General features: G+C 46.1%; 1 protein-coding gene across 22 annotated transcripts in view; it reads left to right on the top strand.

Annotated features, from left to right (window-relative positions):
- CEP250 (centrosomal protein 250) overlaps window positions 1-26,100 on the top strand; it is a 50,230-nt gene that overhangs the window by 10,456 nt on the left and 13,674 nt on the right. For 5 of the 22 annotated variants that reach the window (XR_011996934.1, XR_011996935.1, XR_011996936.1 and 2 more), the window contains exons 3-22: window positions 4-60; window positions 991-1,073; window positions 1,302-1,467; window positions 2,150-2,256; window positions 2,501-2,752; window positions 4,561-4,657; window positions 6,232-6,339; window positions 7,053-7,214; window positions 7,775-7,953; window positions 8,267-8,449; window positions 10,343-10,487; window positions 11,327-11,473; window positions 12,200-12,430; window positions 13,446-13,654; window positions 13,877-14,004; window positions 14,292-14,461; window positions 22,242-22,409; window positions 22,806-22,940; window positions 24,414-24,557; window positions 25,158-25,291. Coding sequence is in view for 19 of the 22 variants with exons in the window: in XM_072736012.1 (XP_072592113.1) it covers window positions 4-60; window positions 991-1,073; window positions 1,302-1,467; window positions 2,150-2,256; window positions 2,501-2,752; window positions 4,561-4,657; window positions 6,232-6,339; window positions 7,053-7,214; window positions 7,775-7,953; window positions 8,267-8,449; window positions 10,343-10,487; window positions 11,327-11,473; window positions 12,200-12,430; window positions 13,446-13,654; window positions 13,877-14,004; window positions 14,292-14,461; window positions 22,242-22,409; window positions 22,806-22,940; window positions 24,414-24,557; window positions 25,158-25,291 (3,005 nt within the window). In the remaining 3 variants the exon portion in view is untranslated. Of the gene's footprint in view, window positions 1-3; window positions 61-990; window positions 1,074-1,296; window positions 1,468-2,073; window positions 2,257-2,500; window positions 2,753-4,234; window positions 4,335-4,560; window positions 4,658-6,231; window positions 6,340-7,052; window positions 7,215-7,774; window positions 7,954-8,266; window positions 8,450-10,342; window positions 10,488-11,326; window positions 11,474-12,199; window positions 12,431-13,445; window positions 13,655-13,876; window positions 14,005-14,291; window positions 14,462-22,241; window positions 22,410-22,805; window positions 22,941-24,413; window positions 24,558-25,157; window positions 25,292-26,100 lie in introns of those variants that run through there. The other 17 variants (XM_072736016.1, XM_072736017.1, XM_072736022.1 and 14 more) reach the window with 15 other exon arrangements.

Raw genomic sequence — 26,100 nt, 5'->3', positions numbered from 1 at the left:
CAGGTGTTGCAGTACCGGACCTGGTGCCAAGAGCTGGAGAAGCAGCTGGAAGCCACTGGGGTGAGTGAGGCTGTTCTGTGTTCCCCCTGTGCCCTCATTGAATATACCTGTAAGGACGGCTCTGTTTGCTGACTGAGGGAGGTTGTGGTCTGATAAGGCCGTGTTCGGTGGAAGTCTGTCTTCAGCCCCTGAGAGCTTTATCACACAGATACTTTCGTTGGACTGGCTATTCCAGGCCTGTCAGACGCCAACCCTTGGCTCTCTAAGGACAAAATGCAGCTTCAGGAGATTTAATCAGACTGGAAAGGATATGGTATCAGAGGGAAGAAATGCATTTTTCCTCCAGAAGGTGTCAGTGTTTATCTGTCTTAGATGCAGACCTTTGCAGGCCTAAACTTGTTTGTGGCAGAGGGATTTACTTGTGCCATTGGCTGGGTAGAGCTGACTTTGAAAAAACCATTGCCTTTGTTCCAGTTCCCTCTCACCACCTTCTCACATTACCCTCAGAAAAGTTCTCTCAGGAAGGAAAGAACCAAAACTTAGCACCATTCTATGTAGGCCAGGCACCATTAGACATTGTCAGATAATGATGTCACTCAATCCACAAGGCAACTTTTTTAGAGGAATGGTGTTTCCTTCATTTTGTAGTGAAGACTTTGTGGCTCAGAGAAGCTGAAAAACTTCCTGACGTCAAAAATGTAGTGTAGTAGAAGTCAAGGCCATTAGTGAAAGCTGTATCTCATGCTTCTTGGGCTGAAAGCTCTTTTCACTACCAAATGCCATGTTTGAGCAGATGTCACAGGTTCACTCTGGGAGGAGGGGATGCCATGGATTTACCTTCAGGCTGTAGTGATTGAGAAAAGAGCATATTTGCTGACACAAGAGAGGAGGCGTGAAAAGAAAGCAGGTGGCTGCAGAAGGGGGCATCAGGGAATTGGTCTGAATGGTGTTCCCTTTGGAGGTCAATAAGACTGTTTCTGTCTGGCTAAGGGACCAACTCCTCAGAGATGGGAAAGCGTGGAGGAGCCAGACCTGGAACAGTTGCTGGTCCGTTTGGAGGAGGAACAACAGAGGTGATGAACCCCAAGTTATCTGCCAGGGTGATGGTGGTGGTCTGTGGGTTGAGAAGGCTGAAGGCAAACCCCTGCCCTGAGTGCTAACGTGGCTAAAACCACAGACCTCAGCCTTAGCCCTCCTGTTCCTGGTGATGGAAAATTCCAGTGTGTGTCATCTTACTCCACGAGGTCCAAGGTTGGATCAAGCCTTTATTTTGCACTTGCTCCTGCCCCTCCCCAGTGCAGGTGTGAGAGTCTAGCAGAGGTGAACACCCAGCTTCGGCTGCACATGGAAAAAGCTGACATGGTGAATAAAGCACTTCGGGAAGATGTGGAAAACCTGACAGTGGACTGGAGCCGAGCCCGGGATGAGCTCAGGAGGAAGGAGAGCCAGTGGCAGATGGAGCAGGAGGTGGGAGGAACAGGGAGCTGGAACTTGGACAGGAGGCTTGCATGCTGGGCACCACCCTCGTCGGTGCTGGGAAGGGTTAACTTCAGGACCTGCACAGAAGCTGAGCTGTTGCTAAAGTCCCTGACCCTCCTCCCCATGCAGGCAGGCAGCTTTGGGCAGCTTTGCCCTGCTTCAGCTCTCGCCTGACTTCTGTCCTTACCTGCCTAGTTGAGGTTTTGCTGGCAAGTGGTATGACACTCAGAGCAGCTCTGTCCCTGCATGTGTGGCTAGCTTCGGTTTTAGGAGGATCTGAAAGCTTGCTGACTTCCCTCTTCTGGAGGTCTGCATGTTTAGATGCTAAGGAGATAGCTGTTGAAACCAAATGGGGAAGAAAGACCAGACACAGACCTGGGTGGATTTTTCAGATCCCAAAGGAAACTAATATTTCCTGAGCCTTTGCTGTGTGCCAGGTGCCATGCTTGGTGATTTACATGGTATGTCACTTAGTCTTCATTGTGAGTCTTTGATGATAATGGCAGTGGCAGCTACTGTTTATCTTTTTCTGATCAGCTCAGAGGAAGGTCATATGCCATCATAAGCCCCTTCTTCCCTCCCCTGGGTTGTCAGGAGGAATCCAAGACTCCTATGCTGGCAAAAGGTGGTCCTCTGCCCTTTGATATGACCAGGGTTTCTGAATACACAGTTCTTCAAGGGCTACCTGAAAGGGGAGCACGGTCGCCTTCTTGGTCTGTGGCGGGAGGTGGTGACCTTCCGACGCCACTTCCTGGAGATGAAGTCAGCTACTGACAGGTAAGTGTGGGGATAGGAAGGGAGGTTTGCCCCTACTGATTCTAGATTTAGTGACTATGGGCTGCTGTAGAAGCTGGGGATGGGGGTGGGGAGTAGAGAGGATGGAAGAGTGAGTGGGGAGGGATGATATTATTGGATTCAAAGGATTTTCCCCAGACCTGCTCCTCAGGGTTCACTGGGCCTGATCTCCAAGCTCCCTTCACCCATCCCTACTGGAGTCTGCTCTTTCCTTGCTTGTACTCAGAGATCTGACGGAGCTCAAGGCTGAGCATGTGAAGCTTTCAGGGTCCCTGTTGACATGTTGTCTGCGCTTGACTGTGGGCACCCAGTCTCGAGAGTCAGATGGATCTGGGAGACGGGATGGGAGTGAGCCAACCCAGCTGCTGCTACTACTGACCAAGACCCAGGAGCTGGAGAAGGAAGCGCATGAAAGGAGCCAGGAGCTAATACAGCTGAAGAGTCGGGGCGATCTGGAGAAGGCTGAGCTGCAGGATCAGTGAGATGGGTTGGGGTCCTGGGAAGGGGTTGCTGAGGGTGTTGACTCCCTTAGGGAGATAGAGCTGGCAGGGGGTAGGGGGCATAAAGAGCGTTCTCCCACCAGAGAGGAAGGAGAGGTGCCAGAGGGAGTCCAGTCTAGGACCCAGTGCCACAGGGTGGGCTGTGTCACCGCCCTCTGCAGTTCGGTTTCTCTCCTGTTGATTTATAGAGCTAGCTGTGACTATTGTCTCTCAACACCAAACTACTCCCATTCCCAGAACAGCCAAGCTATTCTATGCCTCTCTGCCTTGGTACATACTGACCTTAGCCTGAAATGCTTGCCTCCCTTCTGCCTCCACCTTATCCATTAAGGCATGGTTCTGAGAAGCCTTCTCTGACCTCAATAGCCTGTTAAATTTCTATGCCCAGGTGTGGTCTTTTGACCTGCTTGTTACAGCATTGCTCTCACTGTTTCTGATTATTTAGCTTTTGTTGTTGTTGTTAGGTTCTCCTATTTTTTTAGATTATGATAAAATTTATTTTTTATTTTTATTTTTAAAATATTTTATTTATTTATTCTTGAGAGACAGAGAGAGAGAGAGAGAAGCAGAGACACAGGCAGAGGGAGAAACAGGCCCCACTCAGGGAACCCGACACGGGACTCGATCCTGGGACTCTGGGATCACGCCCTGGGCCAAAGGCAGGCGCCAAACCGCTGAACCACCCAGGCGTCCCTAAAATTTATTTATTTATTTATTTTTAAAAATTTATTAAAAAAAAAATAATAGTAAAAAGGGCAGGGACAGAAACCAAGAACCCCATTGAATTTCTGGACAGGTTTGGGCTTATACCCCATGGCTAGGTTTGTGTCACCACCTATTGACGGTGTATGTAAATAGCAGTTTGTTTTGGTTTTGGTTGCCTGGGTCCTGGAAAGGCAAGGACAGAGACTATGTCTTAGTGAGTCTATGTCTCTGGTGCTTTGCACTTCATTTGCAGTAGAGTAACATTCAGTGAATGTTTGTTGAAAGACACAATCATTAAGTGAATGGCCATCCAATTAATGAAGGCTCCTAGAGGTGGTACAGAATAAAATTATTAAGACTTTGAAAAAAAAAAGAATATTTACTCCTGGATAACATTCATTTAAGAAATATTTACTTAGGGGCACTTGGCTGGCTCAGTTGGTAGAGCATGTAGCTCTGGATCTTGGGGTCCATGTGTTTGAGCCCCGTGCCAGGGGTAGAGATTACCTAAAAAAAGAAAATCTTAGAAAAAGAAATATTTGTTTAACTATGCATATAATCCCAGGTAATAAACTCCAAGATATAGCATTAAGTGACAGAGTTGTATGATTTCCCTCAACCTTGAGGTTAGTATCACAGAGGTTGACTAAAATCTCCCCCAAACTGCCCCTCCGATTTCCTTATGAAAGACCCTTGGGCTGGAGGGACCTTGGGACTGTCCCATGTGGCAATTCTGATGTTCTTATTGGCTTCAGGGTGCTTGACTTCAAGATCAAGCGAGGCCTGGAAGGGCCTGGGCCAGGGCTTTCCCTCAGCTCTCGCGCCCCCAAACACGTGTTCCAGTCTTGAGATGTGGTAAATCCCTGCATGTGTCTGAGTGGCTTTTGACTCTCCCCTCCCCCTCATCCCCGGTTCAAGGCTATAGCATCGTGTGGCATCCAGGGAATGCAGGGGCTGGGGGTGCCCAGGTGGCTTCGGGGGGCTTTAGGGGGAGTGTCCATTGGGGCTGGGGTATGCTGCGTATTAGCTCTGTCCACCATGGTGAGTCTCCTGGGTAACAGTGCTGTGCTCTTCTCTTCAGGGTGACGGAGCTCTCTGCTCTGCTGATCCAGGCTCGGAAGCAAAATGAAGAGTATGAGAAGATGTTAGGGGCCCTGAGAGAGACAGTGGAGATCCTGGTACATGACCCTTTGTTCTGGAAAGGACTTAGGAGTGGGCCTATATGTTCCTTGTCCTCTATAGACAGATGATGCAGGAGACCAGTTAAATATTCCTTAATAATAACAAACAAACAAAAATAAATAAATTTTGGCTGAATCTGAAAAAGTAATTAACTCATTCAGTTTATTCACTCATTGGTGAGTACTGTGTACCATGCCTACTATATTCCTGGGGAAATTACAATGATGTATGAATGCAGTGGGTCCTCATCAGAGAGAGTGGAACATATACTACAAGGCACAGTGGCAAAAGATGGGGACATGTGAGAGATTAAAAACCAAGAGCTGCTCAGTAGTTGACCAGTCTGTTCGGTGGAAGATTGAGGTTTGTGTCACGGGCTTCTCGGCTTCTCATCTGCCAGAGATACTATCAAAGGGACTCTCTAAGGTTATACTAAATAGAACCTCTGGCTTGATTCTACATTTCTTTTCATTGCTAAGAATTTTCAGATCTCTGTTTTTAAGCAGATCCTGAATGATGATCTGTGTACAAACCTCTAGTCTTATCTGAGCTGGGATCGGCAGGGATTCAGAGTCATTTATGCCTTTTTTGGTTCCTTTTGGTCAGAAATTTGCAAATTCAGATGTCCGCAGTGTCCAGATAATGCCAAAGAGTGAAGTGGGTTCAGTTGTAAGGATTCTGGTTGTCCAGCATTATCATAGTTAGTTTTGAGGACAGAAGGGGACACTTGATCTCAATATTAAGGAAACGATGAGGTATAGTAGGGACTGCAGGAGGGTGAAGAGTATGTGTCTCACATGGAGGAGGTGTTCAGCTTCAGGATATTACTGCCATGTAGCAATGGGGCCTGATATGGCCCATCTGTTAACTTTTTGAGAAAAGCCAGAAGGTCAGAATTTCTCAATTCATAAAACCTCTCAGAATCTCTCAATTTATAAATGTTGGCTCAAGTTTTGTACAGGCCCAAGAAAACATAGTTGCGGGTCTGTGTCTTCAGGCCTTCACTAACAATAGGATCAGAAGGAACTGAGGAAATCTTGAGTCTTCTTCAGATTCATTGCTAGCTCTGGGGCTAGGGGTTTCTCTGGACTAGCCTTAGGTCTCAAGCATCAATTTGCTGTTCAGAGACAGCTCCCATTCTTTCTTTTGTGATAGCTGACATGTATTGAGCATTTTCTTTGTGCCAGGCACTATGTTGAGTGATTTACACGCATCCTTTTCACTTAAGACTCAACACAAACGTGTGAAGTAGTTGCTGTTAATTATTCCTATTTTAAAGAGAAAAGAAGCTCAAAAAAACAGTTGCCTATGGCTACCAAACTAGGAAGTGATTGAGTGAGAACTCCAATTGAGGGAGTCTAATTTAGAGCTCTGATTCACTTATTCTGAACTCTTAATCACCACATCACACTGTCCTCAGAGTCCTGGGACAACAGTAGCAGTCATATGTGGTCAAGGAAAAAAGTAGGGTTGACCACAGAGCCAGAATGAGATTCTGGTTGATTTGGGGGCTGAAATGGTAGATACTTCTGAGAGTTTTGCTCACAGCTCTGTCTTGTTCCCTGTTCAGGAGACAAATCATGCAGAATTAATGGAACATGAGGCATCTCTCAGTAAGAATGCCCAAGAGGAGAAGCTGTCTTTACAGCAGGTGATCAGGGATATAACCCAGGTACTGGTAAGCCTTCTGTTTGTGGGAACTGGGTTACGGCTCACTCCTCCCCTAGGCCTCCGTGTTTCTTAGTCATGCCTAGATTTCCACTCTCTGAGATGTTTGGGCTTAGGGTCTTTGAGGAATGAGTTCTCTGAGTGTATCTGAAGACTGGTACCTTAAGGGGTAGCTAAGCATTCACATGCTAGCACTGCCTGCTGGAACAGGCAGGCCCTCCTTCTTATCGCCAGCTGTACTTCTCAGGACAGGGGCTCTGGTCTTTGTTACATCAATATCTTCTTCTTCATTTCTTCGTTTATTATTACCTCAGAATGCTCTGGCCTTGTTGCTAGTCCTAGGTTTGGGTGACAGAAGGTGAGGAGTTGGAGGAACCAATCCTTTTTTTTTTTTTTAAGATTTTATTTACTCATGAGAGACACACAGAGAGAGGCAGAGACATAGGCAGGGGGAGAAGCAGCCTCCCCCATGGGGAGACTGATGCAGGACTCCATCCCAGGACTCTAGGATCATGACCTGAGCCGAAGGCAGATGCTCAACCATTGAGCCACCCTGGTGCCCCAGGAACCAATCCTTTTTGCTCTTAGCTACCCTCCTCTTATGTGCAAGGGAGAGAACCTGAGAAAGAAGATGTCAGGTTTGTCCAGGATGTAGTGTCAGTCTTCTATGTGGATTCTAGGCCTTTGTCAATAGGGTGGTGACTCTGCTGTGTTGGGTTTCAGGTCATGGTGGAAGAAGGGGACAGTATGACCCAAGGCTGTGGTCGAGACAGCTCCTTAGAATTGGACCCTAGTGGCCTCTCATCCCAGTTTGATTCCCAGGACCCAGACAAGGCCCTTACTCTGGTGCGTTCAGTGGTGACTCAAAGACGCCAGGCTGTGCAGGTGAGAAACCACCATTCTTCCTCAGACACGGGTGTGGGTATCTGAACTGATGTGTGCCCCAGGTAACCTCCTTGCCTGGACTGTCCCTTCCACTATGTCAACCAATCATGAGGTGTTTGGTCAGTACTCCCAAGGTGCCCATTAGAATCTCTCAGTGTCTGCCAAGTCATACTTGTGGCTAATGGGTACATTCTCTGTGCCCAATAGTACACCTCACTTTGCATGCTATCTTCATATAGCACTATGCAAAGATAGGCAACTGGAGCCCTGGGAGACCGTGAGTAAGCGTTGCCTGACTCTAAGGGTCCCAGCCAGACTTAGCCATTTCCGTGACGGCCCCCCAATGCACGTCTAAAGATGATGGACTCTGAGACTCTAGGAACCACAGAAGCCCAGTAATCTCTGATCCTCTGTCTCCTCGACTGGCTGCATCTCTATTCTCAGCTTATCCTTGTACCAGGCCTCGGCCCCTGGCCTAACCTCACTCTCAGGCTTCTGCCACCCTGCCTTTGCTCTGCCCTCTTGCTCACCATCTCCCTTTTGTCACCCTCCCTCCCCAGGACCTAAGGCAGCAGCTTTCGGCCTGTCAGGAAGCTATGAGCTCTTTGCGGCAGCAGCATAATCAGTGGGAGGAGGAGGGTGAGGCCTTAAGACAGCGTCTGCAGAAGCTCACCGGGGAACGCGACACTCTGGCAGGGCAGACCTCGGACCTACAGGGAGAGGTGGAGTCTCTCAGCAAGTGAGCAGGGGGCTGTTCATCCCTCCCGGCTCAGTCCTCATCCAGCCATTTACTCACTCCTGGACATTTCTGGTTGCCTAACCCTGCCCTCCCTGCCACCCAGGGCTGTTCAGGGCCATCTTGTGTTCTGCTTATTCCTGCTTACTCAGTTTTGGATCTTTGTGATGATAAAACAAACAAACAGGTTCCCGCTCAAAAGGGGAGATGAGATCTTTAAAAAGAAACAGACATCTCTCTCCTTTGATCCTATATCTGCTACCAGGAAGGATTTGAGGTTCCAGGGTTTTTACTCATCTCTCGTCTTTTGTTTCAGGGAGCGAGAGCTCCTGCAGAAGACGAGGGAGGAGCTGCAGCAGCAGTTGGAGGTGCTAGAGCAGGAGGCATGGCGGCTGCGAAGGACAAACATGGAGCTTCAGTTGCAGGGGGATTCTGTTCAGGGTGAGAAGGAGGAGCAGCAGGAGGAGCTGCACCTGGCTGTCCGTGAAAGGGAGCGCCTGTAAGTGTGACTGGTCCCCTCCTGCTTGGGGCTTGATTTTCCCTTCATTTCTACACCCTCTTTCATCCACTCCCATCTCTTAGAAAGTAGAGTCAAAATTGAAGCTTGGCCTGTGGTGGGTTCACATTAGCTTACTGCTCCTTCTTTTTGCAGAAGGATAAATACAGAAAGTTCACCCAGGCTTTTCTGAGCACCCCTAGGGGCTGAGACACTGCAGGGGCACAGAAACAAATAAGACACAGGCCCTGATCGCCAGCAGTTCACAGTCTAATGTTCAAGTAAACAATGAACTGTGGCATGAGGCCAAATGAAGTATGAGTGAAACAGAGCTTCAGGCTGGGTCCTTTGGAAGCCTGGGAGTGACAGTTAATAATTGAAAACCTCACAGAGGAGAGGCCTTTGAGCTGGGCCTTGACATCTTTTGATTGGTAGAGAGTGGGAGAGGGGCAAAAGGGACAGATTAGCAAAGAAAAGGATGCAGGTTCATGGCATGTTCAGAGTAGGCCAGGCTGGCCGAAGGGTAGGATTTACCCCAGGTAATAATGGGAAATGAACTGGCTAAGAAAGGGAATTCTAGAATCCAGAGACATAGCAAATTTGTAAATTCTTCTATGTAATATCATAGAAAAAGCAAGGACTTTCAAGCTGGCAAAAGTTTGGTTAAAATTATGGCTCCACCATTTGAGCAGATTACTTTATTTGTAAAATAGGGATGATAGTATTTACCTTGAAGGATCACCAGGAAGAATAGAGCACCATTTTGTGCACAGAGCCTGGCAGATGGTGGATCTTCAGTAACTGGTATCAGGGACTGTATTCTTCACCTCCATATATCCCCCTCCTCTCCTGTGCTCTAGTTCCTTGCAGCTGGTAGGCACGAATAATAGAATCTTGAAGGACTGCTATAAGAATCACGACTCCTACAAAGAATGGTCTCTCTTATCCTTTAGAAGAATAGACAATCCACAAAGATTGTAACGTTGTGTTTTGTTTTGTTTTTTTTTGTAAAGATTTTATTTATTTATTCATGAGAGACACAGAGAGGCAGAGAGAGAGGCAGAGACATAGACAGAGAGAGAAGCAGCCTCCATGCAGGGACCCCGAAGTGGGACTCGATCCCAGGACTCCAGGATCACACCCTGGGCCAAAGGCAGGCATTCAACCACTGAGCCACCAGGCATCCCGATAGTTATGTTTTTAAATTTAATTAGTGTGATTCAGTAATACATTTATCAATATTTATTATGATCTGAAAGTCAAAACTATTTAAAAAGACAAACACAGGGGCACCTGGGTGGCTCATTTGGTTAAAGCTCCTGATTCTTGATTTTGGCTCAGGTCGTGATCTCAAGGTCGTGAGATCGACCCCTGTGTTAAGCTCCTTGCTGGGCGTGGAGCCTGCTTAAGACTCTCTCTTCCTCCCCCTCTGCCCTTCTTCTCCCTCTCTCTTAAAAAAAAAAAAATAGACAAACACAGAGATCCTCCTCTCTGCTTCATCCACCTTATTTCCCTTCCTTCTGTAGCCAACCACTTAAATTGCTTTCTTGTTTATCTTTCCAGTTGCTTTATGCAAATATATACACGTAATCTTTTTTTAACTAAATTTTATTTTATTTTTTTAAGTAGGCTCCACACCCAACATCGGGTTTGAACTCATGACCCTGCGATTAAGAGTTGCATGCTCTACTGCCTGAGCTGGCCAGGCACCCCTATGCATATTCTTATTTCTCCCAAATATTTTGCTTTTTTCGCTTTACATGTCATGGAAGTCTTAACAGTTTTTAGAGACCTTCTTCCTTCTTTTGCATAGCAAAGGTAATTCGACTCCTATTACCTTTTGGGGTGTGGCCACTCCCTGAGATTGCCCCCAGCCTCCTCTTCTTTCCATCTTAGTCAGGAGACACTAGCAGGTCTGGAAGCCAAACAGTCAGAATCACTCAGTGAACTGATCATTCTTCGGGAAGCCCTGGAGTCTTGTCACCTGGAAGGGGAGCTGCTGAGGCAAGAGCAAACAGAAGTGACTGCGGCGCTGGCCAGGGTGCGTGGGCCTCCATTCCTTGTTTGCTAAGTGGGGTGTATGGCTTAGAAAGTTGTGTTTGTAGGCAAAGGACATGCAGCCTGCCTCGTTCTTCATCCTTTAAGCCATGACCTTCCATATTCCCTGCGTCCCTTACTAGCCTCTGCTTTTGGGTTCTGTCCCTTCCAATGTACTCTCTATGTTGACCTTAGAATGGTTTTCAAAGGTATAAATCCAGTTACGTTGGTCTCCCTCCTGTAACCCATTCAGTTGCTTTGCAACTGCTTGGTGACACATTCAAAGCTCCTCCGCATGTGCCCCAAACTATTTCTAGCTCCTCCTGTCTCATCCTGTCCTAACTCCCCATCCACCTTGACTCCTGCCACACAGCACTAATTACAGCCTCAGCTTCACCTGCTTTTTCATGACTCCACTGCATTTCGTATACTCTTCCCTTTGCCTAGATTGCTTCTTTCCTCTCCCTCTAACCACATACTATTCTTCACCTCTCAATACCTACCTTCATTACCAGTTCTTCTCCCAAGTACTTCTGACTCCCCAAAACTGAATGAGTTTCCAGAGCACTTTGTGCCTACATTGTCTATGAAGCTATCGTAATTATGGTTGTTTGTACATCTTGGTGTCTGTCTGGCTCTCTATACTGCGAGCTCCTTTCTTCTTGATGTTTGAATGATTGATTGAATGAATGAATGAAGGGAAAACTTGTTTAGAATATAAGGGAAGGAACGGAGCGTTACCTGATCTCTGTACCAGGACAGCAGCAGGTGGCAGGGATGTGAGCTTCTCACTGTGGCAGGAAAGCTGGTACAAGGAAGCCCTTTAACTCTCTTTGTTTTTAGGCAGAACAGTCAGTTGCAGAGCTGTCGAGTTCTGAAAACAGCCTGAAGGCCGAGGTTGCTGATCTTCGGGCTGCAACCATCAAGCTCAGCGCCTTAAATGAGGCTTTGGCCTTGGATAAGGTTGGACTGAACCAGCAGCTTCTCCAGGTGAGCAAAGATTTCTCTGACCCACAGGGTAGTTCTGGGCCCTGATAGAAGGCAAGCCAGTGACTGATAAAGCTGATGCCCTTGACAGGGGAGAGTTTATAATGGATCAGTGCAAGACGGATCAGCTCCTGTCCTGAAATGAGCCAAAGGAACATTGGTGGTGCAGAGGACAGCTGAGACTATAAGGCCTGGGTTTAGCCATTGAAAATAGTCCCCTTTCACTCCTATAGCAGAACCACCTTTGGGCTGTAGGGTAAAATCACCAGGCCCAGGAAGAAGACCCATGTCCTCTGGAAGCAAGACTAGGTGTTTATTTTATTTTTTTTTTAAGACTAGGTATTTAATTCCATCGCATGGGATAGCAGTAATCACCAGAAAAGAATCTGCCAAAGAGCCTACATCTCAAAGAATCTTCTCTATAGGTTGCAAATTTAACATGTTTCTTCACCACCCATTACCTTAAGCCCTAGAAATGTCCCGGATTTCCTTTATTCTGAATTCTATGAGAGTAGAGTTTTGCCTTTTTAATTGCCATCCCCAGCATCAACCCATCTAGTACCTGAAATACAGCGCCAGAGCAAATGAATGTGTAGCCCCCTCTCATAAAAGCCCTCCTGTGTTCCTCATTGGAGGATAGATTCACATCTCACTGGGATTTCTGTCTTAGCACTTGATCTAAAAACTGTAACCATTTGCCTTTGATGCCTTTCCCATTTTGGCCAGTAGTTAGAACAAGAGAACCAGTCTGTGTGCCACAGAATGGAAGCAGCAGAGCAGGCAAGAAACACTTTGCAGTTGGGCCTGGCAGAGGCCGAGAGGAGCAGGGAAACCCTACAGGAAAAGAACACTCACCTGGAGGCACAGCTGCAGAAGGCAGAGGAGAGGGGTGCTGAGCTGCAGGCAGATCTCAGGGCCATCCAAGATGAGAAGGAAGAAATTCAAGAGAAACTAAGCGAGGTAAGAAGATAAAACTAATACCATCACATTAAGGTATCATGTGTATTCATCATAAAAAATGAAAATTCTACAGAAATGATTCAGAAAGTGAAGAAGTCTTAACTTCCTAAAAATGACCAGTGTACTAGTTTGGGGTACATCTTCCAGTTTTTCAAGAGAATTCCTGTAAGAATCCTTCAGGTTCCCTACTACTTCACACCCTCCACTTTGAATTAGATGTCTCTTCTGGTTGCTCTGACAGCACCTTCTGCATATTCCAACTGCCACACCACACACAACTCACACTGTATTGTGATTATCCATTTATAGTCTCCACCACTAGACCAAAAGGTCTGGAAGGCAAGGCTGTGTCTTACTTGTTTTTATTCTTTCTTTCTTTCTTTTTTTTTTTTTTTTTTTTTTAGATTTATGTATTTATTTGAGAGAGAGAGAGAACACACAAGCACGTTGAGAAGGGGGATAGGAAGAGGGAGAGAGACACTTAAACAGACTCCACGCTGAATATGGAGCCAACGTAGGGCTTGATCTCACAACCCTGAGATCAGTACCTGAGACGAAACCAAGAGTCAGATGCTTAACCAACTGCGCCCCCTGGGCCCCCTATTCCTTTATCTGTTAGTACAATGTTTAACACATAGAGCGACTTAGTAAATTTTTTCTGAACCAATGACTCAGCTCAACGGGCCTCTTTCTCTACCAAACTTCCCACTGCCCTAAAAATGATACATAATCTTCCTTCCCAGAGTCCCTTTCTTAGAGGCTGATCGCTTTCTTCCTGATGTTATGTCTATCTTACTGCTTAAAACTAAAAGCTCCTTAGAGGTAGTTTCTTGCAGCCCTAACACAGGGTCTTGCACAAAGGAGAGCCATCCTTCCTGGGTTGGGAGTTCTATGGGTTGATGCAGGAAGTAGTATTTGTATGAGTGGGCAACGCTCAGGACTCACAGAGCTGGGCCCAGAATCTCTGAAGGGCCTGTGGCCCCAACCTGGCAATAGCAGCCTCTGTCTATTATAGATTTCTTCCTCTCAGGCACGTCATCAGCAGGAGGCAGCCTTAGCTCAGCTGGATCAGCTGCGTCAGGAGACAAAGCGACAGGAAGAAGTGCTTGCTCGAGAAGTCCAGGAGAAGGAGGCCCTAGTACGGGAGAGAGCAGCCCTAGAGGTGCGGCTGCAGGCCGTGGAGCGAGACCGGCAGGACCTCGCTGAACAACTACTGGGCCTCAGGTAGGGCTCAGACCCAATTCAGCCAAGGGCAGAGAGAGCTTTGCAAAGCAAGGGGTAGCCAAACTAAGTTCCCTGCCCAAAGTATATGTGTCCCAAATGAATTAGGAATTTATAATTGCCCCCTAATTTCTCCGGGTAGTCAGTATGTCAAACCCAAGTCCTCTTAAGGAAGGTTAAGGGACTTGATGGATAAGAACTCTTCCTGATTCCTGAACCTGACAGCTCAGCCAAGGAGCAACTGGAGAGCACTCTGTTTGAGGCCCAACAACAAAATTCTCTGGTAGAGGTCACGAAGGGCCAGCTGGAGGTCCAGATTCAAACTGTCATTCGAGCCAAGGAAGTAATTCAAGGTGAGACCCCAACTGGGGTGGGGGGCACTTCATTCTTTGGGGATGGTCCAGATTCAAACTGTCATTCGAGCCAAGGAAGTAATTCAGGTGAGACCCCCAACTGGGGTGGGGGGCACTTCATTCCTTGGAGATTTTGAAAACTAGGAAGGCAGTGGGAAGTTATCAGACGTCCTTCTCCAGCCAGGCCCAGGGCCTCCGTGATGGAAGTTGCTCACGAGGTCTGGGGAGAGGGGTGAAAGAAAGAGGGCAGATGCCTGGTGAGAGATCACCTGTCACTGGCACCTTAGGGGAAGTGAGGTGCCTGAAGCTGGAACTGGACAATGAGCGGAACCGGGCAGAACAAGAGCGGGAGACAGCAGCCAGACGGCTGGCCCAGGCCGAGCAAGAGGGGCAGACTGCCCTGCAGCAGCAGAAGTCAGCCCACGAGGAGGAGGTGAACCGGCTCCAGGAGAAATGGGTACGTCATGGATGTGGCTGGGGACAGGAGAGGCACACATGGCCTCCCTTCAGTGAGTATTCCACCTGCTGGCTCTTGGGCCAAATATTGCTGCTTATAAAGGTGAAATCTGAACAGAACTAACCTGGCCACCAAGGTGCAAAATCCAGTTTCTAGCTGTTAAGTGAGTAATATATGGAGAACACTGAGAACAATTCCTGACATATAGTAAACTCTCTATTTGTGTTAGCTGTTAGTGTTTTGGTATGTACAGAGAATTAAGCATGGGTTCTGGGATATAAGGTTGTTAAACTGGCCCCAGGCTGTAAAGGGAGCAGAGGAATGCCTTGGACCCCTTCTTGGCTAGATATTCTTGCTGTTTCCTTCTGTGGGATTTTTTTGTTTTGTTTTCTCTCTTCCTTTCTCTCCTTTTTTCTTCCCCATTTCTCTCCTCTTTTCTCCCCCCGCCCCAGGTTTATCTTTCTATTGAGGGCACTCTAGCCCAGGGCTTTTGGTAAAGGGCCACCACATACTAAGCTTTGTGGACCTTATGGTTTCTGTCATAATTACTCACCTCTGTTGTTGTAGTACAAAAGCAGCCATAGATAATACGTAAACAAATGAACATTCTGTGTTCATAAGTGTAGCACTGAAATTTGAACTTCATCTAATTTTCACATGTTACAAAATTTTTTTTTAAATTTCTTTTCAACCATTAAAAATGTAAAAACCGGGATGCCTGGGTAGCTCAGTGGTTTAGCACCTGCCTTCGGCCCAGGGCATGATCCTGGGGTCCTGGGATCGAGTCCCGCATCAGGTTCCCTGCATGGGGCCTGCTTCTCCCTCTCCCTATGTCTCTGCCTCTCTCTCTGTGTGTCTCTCATGAATAAATAAATAAAACCTTTAAAAATAAATAAATAAATAAATAATAAAAATGTAAAAACCATTATTAGGTCACAGGCCATATAGCAGCAAGAGGATGGACAGATTTGGCCCACATGCCATATTTTATTGACTCCCGGTTAGCCCTTTGGAGGTCCAGCTTTATATGAGAATCTTCTGTTGACTCCCTACCCTTGTCTTCTGTTTTCTTTTCTCCACATAGCATTAAAATGAATTTCAAGGTTATTAGGTATAGCAAATGCCTCCAGTGGAAAGCCAGTTCTGTGCTCATTTACCTCTTTGGATCCCAAGTCTTGCTTTGATTTTTGACTCCTATGAAATTACGGCTGGCTCACTTACACATTAAAACATTAGATTTAAGGGATGCCTGGGTGGCTCAGCGGTTGAGCATCTGCCTTTGGCTGGGGTTGTGATCCCATGATCTTGGGATTGAGTCCCACATTGGGCTCCCTGCATGGAGCCTGCTTCTCCCTCTGCCTCTCTCCCTCTCTGTGTCTCTCATGAATAAATAAATAAAATCTAGGAAAAAAACCCCATAGATTTAATATTTTATCCAAGATGTTTTGCCATTTCGTGGGTGGAGGGGGTTAGAGATCGTATTTGTCAGGTTTCTGGAAATGGAAGTTGACTTGTGCTTTGTGTGTATTTGTGATTTGACTCTTATTACAAGGCAGACTTGCTGGCAAGATGACAAACGTTTGCTGGTTTTGGGAATTATGTGCCTAAAGTAGGTAACTGAATTATTTGTTGAATGGTGTCCAGAAGGCACTTTGCCCAGCAAGAATCAGGTGTACCCCCTAAGGAAAACCCTACAAGTGAAAGATGCAATAAAGTTTCTGAATGATGAGTTACCACTTGACAAAGCCTAGGCTTCTCTGAAAGGATTGACTATCTCATGGCCATACCTGAGTCAGCACCCAGAGTCATGGGAGGGCCTCTTCCATCTTTTCTTTTCCTCATTCAGATAATCCCCCTGAATTCTGATTGTCTGACTTTATGATCTCCCTACTAATTAAAAAAGGTTGACTACTCTCTTGACTTTTGAGAGTCTATCTGTTTTATTTATTTATTGTTTCTTAAGTAAGCTCTATGCCCAATGTCGAGCTTGAACTCACGACCCTGAGGTCAAGAGTCAAACGCTGTATTGACTGAGCCAGCCAGGCCACCCCAAGAATCTGTTAATTTTAACTGACTTGCTTCTCCTGGAATCTTAGCAATTGGAAAAACTTTTAGAGGCTATAGTCTTCACATTCTTCCACCTGGTGCCTGGACCCACTTTAATTCTAGTGATAGTGGGCACTTATTAACCACTTGCCCATGCCAAGGGCCATGCTAAATGCTACTTACATTATTTCAAATAGCCTACCTATGACTGGTAAGGAAATGAAACTTCAAGAAGTCACTCAGGGTCACATTGCTAATAAACAGTAGAGCAGGGATTAAGCATCTTTTAACCATTCGTGCTGTGGTCAATGGTTGCTTAGCTTCAGTTGTATTCTGCCAGTGGCTGCTCATTTATTTTTATAGATCTAGTTATTAGAAAATTATTCCTTATGGTTTTTTTTAATAAATTAATTTTTATTGGTGTTCAATTTACCAACATACAGAAAAATACCCAGTGCTCATCCCGTCAAGCGTCCCCCTCAGTGCCCGTCACCCATTCCCCCCCACCCCCCGCCCTCCTCCCCTTTCACCACCCCTAGTTCATTTCCCAGAGTTAGGAGTCTTTATGTTCTGTCTCCCTTCCTGATATTTCCCACACATTTCTTCTCCCTTCCCTTATATTCCCTTTCACTATTATTTATATTCCCCAAATGAATGAGAACATACAGTTTGTCCTTCTCCGATTGACTTACTGCACTCAGCATAATACCCTCCAGTTCCATCCACGTCGAAGCAAATGGTGGGTATTTGTCGTTTCTAATGGCTGAGTAATATTCCATTGTATACATAAACCACATCTTCTTTATCCATTCATCTTTCGATGGACACCGAGGCTCCTTCCACAGTTTGGCTATTGTGGACATTGCTGCCAGAAACATCGGGGTGCAGGTGTCCCAGCGTTTCATTGCATCTGAATCTTTGGGGTAAATCCCCAACAGTGCAATTGCTGGGTCATAGGGCAGGTCTATTTTTAACTCTTTGAGGAACCTCCACACAGTTTTCCAGAGTGGCTGCACCAGTTCACATTCCCACCAACAGTGTAAGAGGGTTCCCTTTTCTCCGCATCCTCTCCAACATTTGTGGTTTCCTGCCTTGTTAATTTTCCCCATTCTCACTGGTGTGAGGTGGTATCTCATTGTGGTTTTGATTTGTATTTCCCTGATGGCAAGTGATGCAGAGCATTTTCTCATGTGCTTCTTGGCCATGTCTGTGTCTTCCTCTGTGAGATTTCTCTTCATGTCTTTTGCCCATTTCATGATTGGATTGTTTGTTTCTTTGGTGTTGAGTTTAATAAGTTCTTTATAGATCTTGGAAACTAGCCCTTTATCTGATATGTCATTTGCAAATATCTTCTCCCATTCTGTAGGTTGTCTTTGAGTTTTGTTGACTGTATCCTTTGCTGTGCAAAAGCTTCTTATCTTGATGAAGTCCCAATAGTTCATTTTTGCTTTTGTTTCTTTTGCTTTTGTGGATGTATCTTGCAAGAAGTTACTGTGCCAAGTTCAAAAAGGGTGTTGCCTGTGTTCTCCTCTAGGATTTTGATGGACTCTTGTCTCACATTTAGATCTCTCATCCATTTTGAGTTTATCTTTGTGTATGGTGAAAGAGAGTGGTGCAGTTTCATTCTTCTGCATGTGGATGTCCAATTTTCCCAACACCATTTATTGAAGAGACTGTCTTTCTTCCAATGGATAGTCTTTCCTCCTTTATCGAATATTAGTTGACCATACAGTTCAGGGTCCACTTCTGGATTCTCTATTCTGTTCCATTGATCTATGTGTCTGTTTTTGTGCCAGTACCACACTGTCTTGATGACCACAGCTTTGTAGTACAACCTAAAATCTGGCATTGTGATGCCCCCAGCTATGGTTTTCTTTTTTAAAATTCCCCTGGCTATTCGGGGTCTTTTCTGATTCCACACAAATCTTAAAATAATTTGTTCTAACTCTCTGAAGAAAGTCCATGGTATTTTGATAGGGATTGCATTAAACGTGTAAATTGCCCTGGGTAACATTAACATTTTCACAATATTAATTCTGCCAATCCATGAGCATGGAATATTTTTCCATCTCTTTGTGTCTTTCTCAATTTCTTTCAGAAGTATTCTATAGTTTTTAGGGTATAGATCTTTTACCTCTTTGGTTAGGTTTATTCCTAGGTATCTTATGCTTTTGGGTGCAATTGTAAATGGGATTGACTCCTTAATTTCTCTTTCTTCAGTCTCATTGTTAGTGTATAGAAATGCCATTGATTTCTGGGCATTGATTTTGTATCCTGTCACGCTACCAAATTGCTGTATGAGTTCTAGCAATCTTGGGGTGGAGGCTTTTGGGTTTTCTATGTAGAGTATCATGTCATCGGCGAAGAGGGAGAGTTTGACTTCTTTGCCAATTTGAATGCCTTTAATGTCTTTTTGTTGTCTGATTGCTGAGGCGAGAACTTCCAGTACTATGTTGAATAGCAGTGGTGAGAGTGGACATCCCTGTCTTGTTCCTGATCTTAGGGGAAAGGCTCCCAGTGCTTCCCCATTGAGAATGATATTTACTGTGGGCTTTTCGTAGATGGCTTTTAAGATGTTGAGGAAAGTTCCCTCTATCCCAACACTCTGAAGTGTTTTGATCAGGAATGGATGCTGTATTTTGTCAAATGCTTTCTCTGCATCTAATGAGAGGATCATATGGTTCTTGGTTTTTCTCTTGCTGATATGATGAATCACATTGATTGTTTTACGAGTGTTGAACCAGCCTTGTGTCCCGGGGATAAATCCTACTTAGTCATGGTGAATAATTTTCTTAATGTGTTGTTGGATCCTATTGGCTAGTATCTTGTTGAGAATTTTTGCATCCATGTTCATCAGGGATATTGGTCTGTAATTCTCCTTTTTGGTGGGGTCTTTGTCTGGTTTCGGAATTAAGGTGATGCTGGCCTCATAGGACGAATTTGGAAGTACTCCATCTCTTTCTATCTTTCCAAACAGCTTTAGTAGAATAGGTATGATTTCTTCTTTAAACGTTTGATAGAATTCCCCTGGGAAGCCATCTGGCCCTGGACTCTTGTGTCTTGGGAGGTTTTTGATGACTGCTTCAATTTCCTCCCTGGTAATTGGCCTGTTCAGGTTTTCTATTGCTTCCTGCTCCAGTTTTGGTAGTTTGTGGCTTTCCAGGAATGCGTCCATTTCTTCTAGATTGCCTAATTTATTGGCGTACAGCTGTTCATAATATGTTTTTAAGATCGTTTGTATTTCCTTGGTGTTGGTAGTGATCTCTCCTTTCTCATTCATGATTTTATTAATTTGAGTCTTCTCTCTCTTCTTTTTAATAAGGTTGGCTAATGGTTTATCTATCTTATTAATTCTTTCAAAGAACCAACTCCTGGTTCTGTTGATCTGTTCCACAGTTCTTTTGGTCTCGATTTCATTTAGTTCTGCTCGAATTTTAATGAACTCTCTTCTTCTGCTGGGGGTGGGGTCCATTTGCTGCTTTTTCTCTAGCTCCTTTATGTGTAAGGTGACTTTTGTATTTGAGTTCTTTCCAGTTTTTGAATGGATGCTTGTATTGCGATGTATTTCCCCCTCAGGACTGCTTTTGTTGCATCCCAAAGATTTTGAACGGTTGTATCTTCATTCTCATTAGTTTCCATGAATCTTTTCAATTCTTCCTTAATTTCCTGGTTGACCTTTTCATCTTTTAGCAGGATGGTCCTTAACCTCCACGTGTTTGTGGTCCTTCCAAACTTCTTGTTGTGATTAAGTTCTAATTTCAAGGCATTATGGTCTGAGAATATACAGGGGACTATCCTGATCTTTTGGTATCGGTTCAGACCCGATTTGTGACCTATTCCTTATGTTGAGCCAAAATCTATTCATGTGAAACAAATCAGTGTTAGGTTTGCTTGAAATCCCTTACCAACATGGTTGCTCTCCTCTAGACATGTTACCCATTACTCATGACCCAGTGTGCAGAATATTCTGATCCACAGCCTAGCTGGCAACCCTAGACTATTACTTCCTGGACATCACAGAATTGGCTCTTCCAGTAGCCATACACACTTCTAACTCAAATTGAGCAAATAGGTCAGTTTTGTGTTTGTTTTTTTTTTAACACTTACTACTATTAAAATCCATCTTTCCCATATTTTTACAGCTGGCTTTTTGAATCAGAGTGTAAGATTTGATATTCATAGTTGTTCTATAATTGTGGCATTATAAATTGCTGTTCTTAGGCATCTTAACAGTGCAGTAGCTGAAACGTGATTCATTCATGCGTTGTGGAGTATTCATTATGTGCTGGCACAGTGGTGGGACCTGAGGATACAGTGGGAGCAAAGTAGATGTGGTTCTCCTTATGGAGCTTAAGGCCTCAAAGGGAAGACAAGTATTAAACAAGTTAATATGCAAATAAGTAAGTGATGACGTAAGATCTAAGTAGACAAAGAACTGGGTGTTACAAGAGGAACAACAAGGAGACCTGTTGCGAGTGTGTGGTCTGGGAAGGCCTTCTGAGCAAACATTATTTAGGCTGTGAGGAACAGTGGTGTCGGGGGCAGGCAAGGACATTCCAGGGAGATGGAGAGCAGGAGCAAAGGCCTTAAGGTATGAGGGTGTGTAGTGTGCCCGAGGTCCTGAAAGGAGGCCAGTGTGGCCAGAGAGGGGGGGGCACTGCACGAGATGATGTTGGGAAGGGGTGAAGCCCAAGGAGCATTCCCATGAAATGAATGTATAACTTGAGCTTAGACACATTTTAAAGGAAAGGTTCCGGGAACTGCTAACGTGATGAATCATGTCGACAGGTGTTAAATATGGAGTGCTTTCCATGTACTTAAGGTGCTCTACTGACTTATCTCAATCCTCAGAGCAACCTGAATTGCTCTCCCTGTATTTATAGATGAGGAAACTGAAGCACAGAAATGTGATTGACATTAACTAAAGTCACTCAACAGTAGTGACCATAATCCGGAGGCACCTGAAGGTCTCACACAGTTGAGCATCTACCTTAGGCTCAAGTCATGATCCCTGAGTCCTGGGATCAAGCCCCACATCAAGGCTTCCTGCTCACTGGGGAGTCTGCTTCTCCCTCTCCCTCTTCCTATCTCTCTGCCTACTTGTGTTCTCTATCAAATAAATACATAAAATCTTAAAAAAAAAAAAAAAAAAAGAAGAAGACCATAACCCAGGCAGCTGGGTTCGAGAGCCCTTCACTACTATCTTGGGAACTAGGAGAGGATCCTGGGTTAGTCTAGGGGATCAGGTAAGACTTTGGTCACTGGTGGACCTCTGGAAGGACCAGGATGCCCTGTTCTAAAGCTCTTGTATAGCAGGAGACATCCTAACAAGGCTCAACCTGACTTTTCAGGAGGCTTATCCACCACCCTGAACAGGGGAGAGTGGGCAACAGAGAACTAATCTGTCTCCTCAGTTCATGGTTATAACCATCAACCGTGGTGTGGTTGGTTTAAAATAACAGTATTTATAGGTTATATTAGGGACAGTTGCACTTTAGAAAACACGTTTTCATGTATTGTATCACTTGGGTTTTTTAAATCTCATTTGATTCTCCTAAAATTTAATAAGATAGATAAGGCAGGAGTTAGCAACCTCACTTTATCGAGGGGGAGACCAGCAGAGGGAGAGATACCAGAGATGCTCAGCTGGGGAGGGCGGACCTCCACTCGAGCCCTCCCCCTGCCTCTTCTCCTCACCCACTGGGTTCTAACCCTGCTTCCCTCACATGACCAGGAGAAGGAGCGCTCTTGGCACCAGCAGGAACTGGATAAGGCCCTGGAGAGCCTAGAGAAGGAGAAAATGGAGCTGGAAACGAGGCTAAGGGAACAGCAGGCAGAAGCCGAGGCCATCCGGACACAGAGGGAGGAAGAACGGGCGGAGGCAGAGAGTGCCCTCTGCCAGGTGGGAAGCTGGGGAGATTGGAGCTGTGATCCCCCTCCTTCTGACCACTTCCTTTTCTACTCCCAAGAGTGCTGCCACAGGGGGCTTCCAGACGAGAAGTACCTGTTCACTTTGCTGCTCGTGAGCAGGGTGACCAGTGCTGTTAGCTGCAGGACCCTGCAGTGTATCACACTTCCTGAGGGAGGGCCAATGTTCACCACATCCTGTTAGCTTGCAAACCAGTGACAATCTTTGCACTTCCTGGTTCCTGACAAGCAGGTCCAGACCTTCTTTGGCCCTCAGCCCCCTCCCCATTTGCTGGATGAGACCCAGAGCAGCTGGGATGTGTTTCTGGCCCAGCAGATGAGCATGGTGACCCCTGATGTAGCAAGCCCTTGGCCTCCTGCCCCTCTGCAGATGCAGCTCGAAACAGAGAAGGAGAGAGTGTCCCTCCTGGAGACCCTGCTGCAGACCCAGAAGGAGCTGGCAGATGCCAGCCAACAACTAGAGCGGCTGAGGCAGGACATGAAGGTCCAGAAGTTAAAGGAGCAGGTATGGAGAGTGGATCTGGGTGGGAAAGAAAGGTGGCATCGACATGCTCCTTTGGCATGGACCAGTTCTGTGTTGCTTCTTTGTACTAGGTCCTGGGCATGGTGCTGTCACAGCAGGTGGCATGACATACACAGTCCCTGTCCTCAAAGAGCTCGAGTTCTAGTGGCAGAGCAGACGAAAATGAGCAGATAGAGATAAATGAGATAATCGTGGGTCCTAATAAATGCTGTAAGGGAAATGGTTAGGGTGAAGTAATTGAGAGGGATTCACCAGAGGCCACTTTGAACAAGGTGGTTCAAAAGGGGTAGGGCTCACCAAGAAAGTGGCAATTGAGCTGAAGCATGAAGGTTGAAAATAGGCCAGCCCCAGCCAACAGTAGGGACAGACCCTGAAAGCATTATGCTGAGTGTAAGAAGCCAGTCACAAGAGGCCACACAGCACATGGTTCCATATGTAGGAAATGTCCCAACTAGGCAAATCTACAGAGGCAGCAGATGAGTAGTTGGGAGAGAAGATGGGAATAGGGAGGGTACAGGCTTGTTTTCTTGGGTGATAACAGTATTCTAAAATGTGGTGCCCGTTGTCCAACTCTGAATATTCTAAAAACCATCGATATGGTTCAACCATTATATGCCTAAATGGGTGAATTATATATGTGAACTATATCTCAATAAAGCCCTTTTATTTATTTATTTTTTTAAGAATTTATGTATTTTAGAGAGAGAGCTCGAGCAGGGGGTGCAGAGAGAGGGAGAAGCAGGCTCCCTGCTCAGCTGGGACATTGCTAGATCCCAGGACCCTGAGATCATGACCTGAGCTGTCCAGGCACCCCTCGGTAAAGCCTTTAAAAAAAAAAAAAGCCAGCTATTTGAAGAATAGTTTCAGCAAGGGAAATAGCCATCATAAGGGCAGTGAGACACAGGGGCTTGAGGAGTGCCAGGACAGAAAGCAAGCCATGTGACTCCAGCATGATAGGGTCAGGGGCAAGTGGAGAAATAGACAGGAGCCCAGGAGCTCTTGGTCAGCCATGCTAGGAGCTTGGAATTTGTTCTAAGGGCAGTGGGAAACTGTTGGATGGTACTTTAAAAAATACTTTAGCTGCTTTGTGGAGGGGTGTGTGTGTGTGTGTGTGTGTGTGCGCGCGCATGCACATGCATGTGCGCAAGTGGTGGTGACATGAAGTGGTTGTAGGGATACGCAATAGGAGCTTGCAGCAGTGGTCCGGGTGAGGGACTGCTACCAACTCAGGGGTGCTGACAGAGAAAGCCAAGGTGAGCCAGCACGCTTTGTGAGGGAGGAAAGGGAGCAGGAGGTAAGGGTTGAGGTGGCATGGTAAAAAGAGCGTGGATTGCTGGGTCCTGCCTCCGCTTTTGCCAACCCAATTGAAAAACCAGTATCTGTATGACATAGATTGTAAGACATGGGCCCCAGTGGGAGCTTTCTTCTGCTCATTGTGGTCTTCTCCTTTTGCAGGAGACCACTCAGATCCTGCAGACCCAGCTCCGGGAGGCTCGGGGGGAGCTGGAGCAGGCAGCCCAGCAGAACAGAGATGACCTTGTTGCTGTCCAAGAAGAGTGCGGGGCCCTGCTGCAGGCGAAGATGGACCTGCAGAAGCGGGTGCGTCCTTCTCTCTCCCAGTCCTGCAGCCCTTCCCCAGCATAGCCTGGCTCTTCCCCTCCTTCTGCTTGGGAAGGAGTGGAAAACAGAAAGGTGCTTACAGCTGAGCCTGTGCCCTTGGAGCCCTGAGATAGTCATCTCTCCCTGTGGCAACCACAGAACTTAGATTTTCTTAGGCGGTCGTTCTTCCCACCCTCCCCCAGAGATCAGATATTGTAAAATATCATGTTGCTTTTCCTACTCTGATTGCTTTTCCTTTTCAGAATCGTTTATCAGTTGGTGTTCTCATTGTTTATTTTTAAAAAATACAATCACTATACACTTGCCTATCACTTATCACTTGGCCTTTGGGTGATTCTATTCAGCCAAGATTTTGATTTGTGCCTGCCTTTACACAGCAGATGTGAGGCTGGGAGACAGCGGTGAGGCTGAATGGTACTGGGGGACGGGTGGTCAGAATAGTATGTAAGCATTGGCAGAAGCCCCCCGAGCATTGGAAATGGGCCAGTGACTGTGGCCTCGAAGGACCCTGGAGCCCTATGTGAGAAGCATCTTCTTGCTGGCCCCGTGCCCTTGATCCTCATGCCATTATCTTTCCAGGTGGAAGACTTGAAGTCTCAGCTCGTTTCCAGAGATGACTCCCAGAGGCTGGTGGAGCAGGAGGTTCAGGAGAAGCTGAGGGAGGCCCAGGAGTATAGCCGAATTCAGAAGGAGCTGGAGAGAGAGAAAGCCAGGTAGGCTTGATAGTCCACGGAGTAGTTTTTGCCTGTCCAGCCACTATGGTCACTGTGAGATGGACAGGCCTTTGCTCAGGCAACCTGGCATCTCATGTCTCTAGCCCTGGACTGTATGGGTAGCCATGTAGAGAGGATATGGTCCCTGTCTTCAAAGCTTATACTTCAGGTAGTATACTTTGAGAAAACACATTAGTGATAAACAAGACAGCATGGTTCCTGCCTCAGTAGAATATATGGTTTTGTGGGGAAGACGTGATTAAGTAATCACCCAGATAAATCATTGCTGGTTACATTACATGGTGTGAAGGGAAGAAACAGGATGCTGAAGTAGAGGTAAAGGTGAGGATGTACTTTAGATTAAGGTTTTAGGGAAAGCCTTCCTCCCCTTAAAGGGGAGGGGAGGTTGCCTTTAAACCGATCACTGAGGATAAGCTGAAAACAGCCATGCAAAGGGGTGAGGGAAAGTTCTGTGGTAGGTTAGAAATCTCAGTGGCCTGGAGGCAGATCTATATTGAAGATCTTTGGGGATACCAGAAGCACTATATGACCAGAGCCTGGTGAACGAGGACAGGGTACATGACCTGGGCAAGTCTGCATCGTTTGGGATTTGTGGGCCACAACCAGGAGTGTGTCATTTATTTTGGGTTTAGTAGGAAACCAAAGGAGGGTTTTAAGCAGGGAAATTGACATGGTCCCGTTTATGATATATCAGAAGAGAGTGATGGCAGGAAATCTCAGGAGTGAGATACGGCCATCCAGGTAAAGTGCGGCGTGTCTCCTCAGTGACGTAGGAGTTTGAAGAGGGA

The sequence above is a fragment of the Vulpes vulpes genome, chromosome 14 (genome assembly GCF_048418805.1).
Source record: "Vulpes vulpes isolate BD-2025 chromosome 14, VulVul3, whole genome shotgun sequence".
Lineage (NCBI taxonomy): Eukaryota > Metazoa > Chordata > Mammalia > Carnivora > Canidae > Vulpes > Vulpes vulpes.
This window is presented reverse-complemented; position numbering and strand designations above follow the sequence as displayed.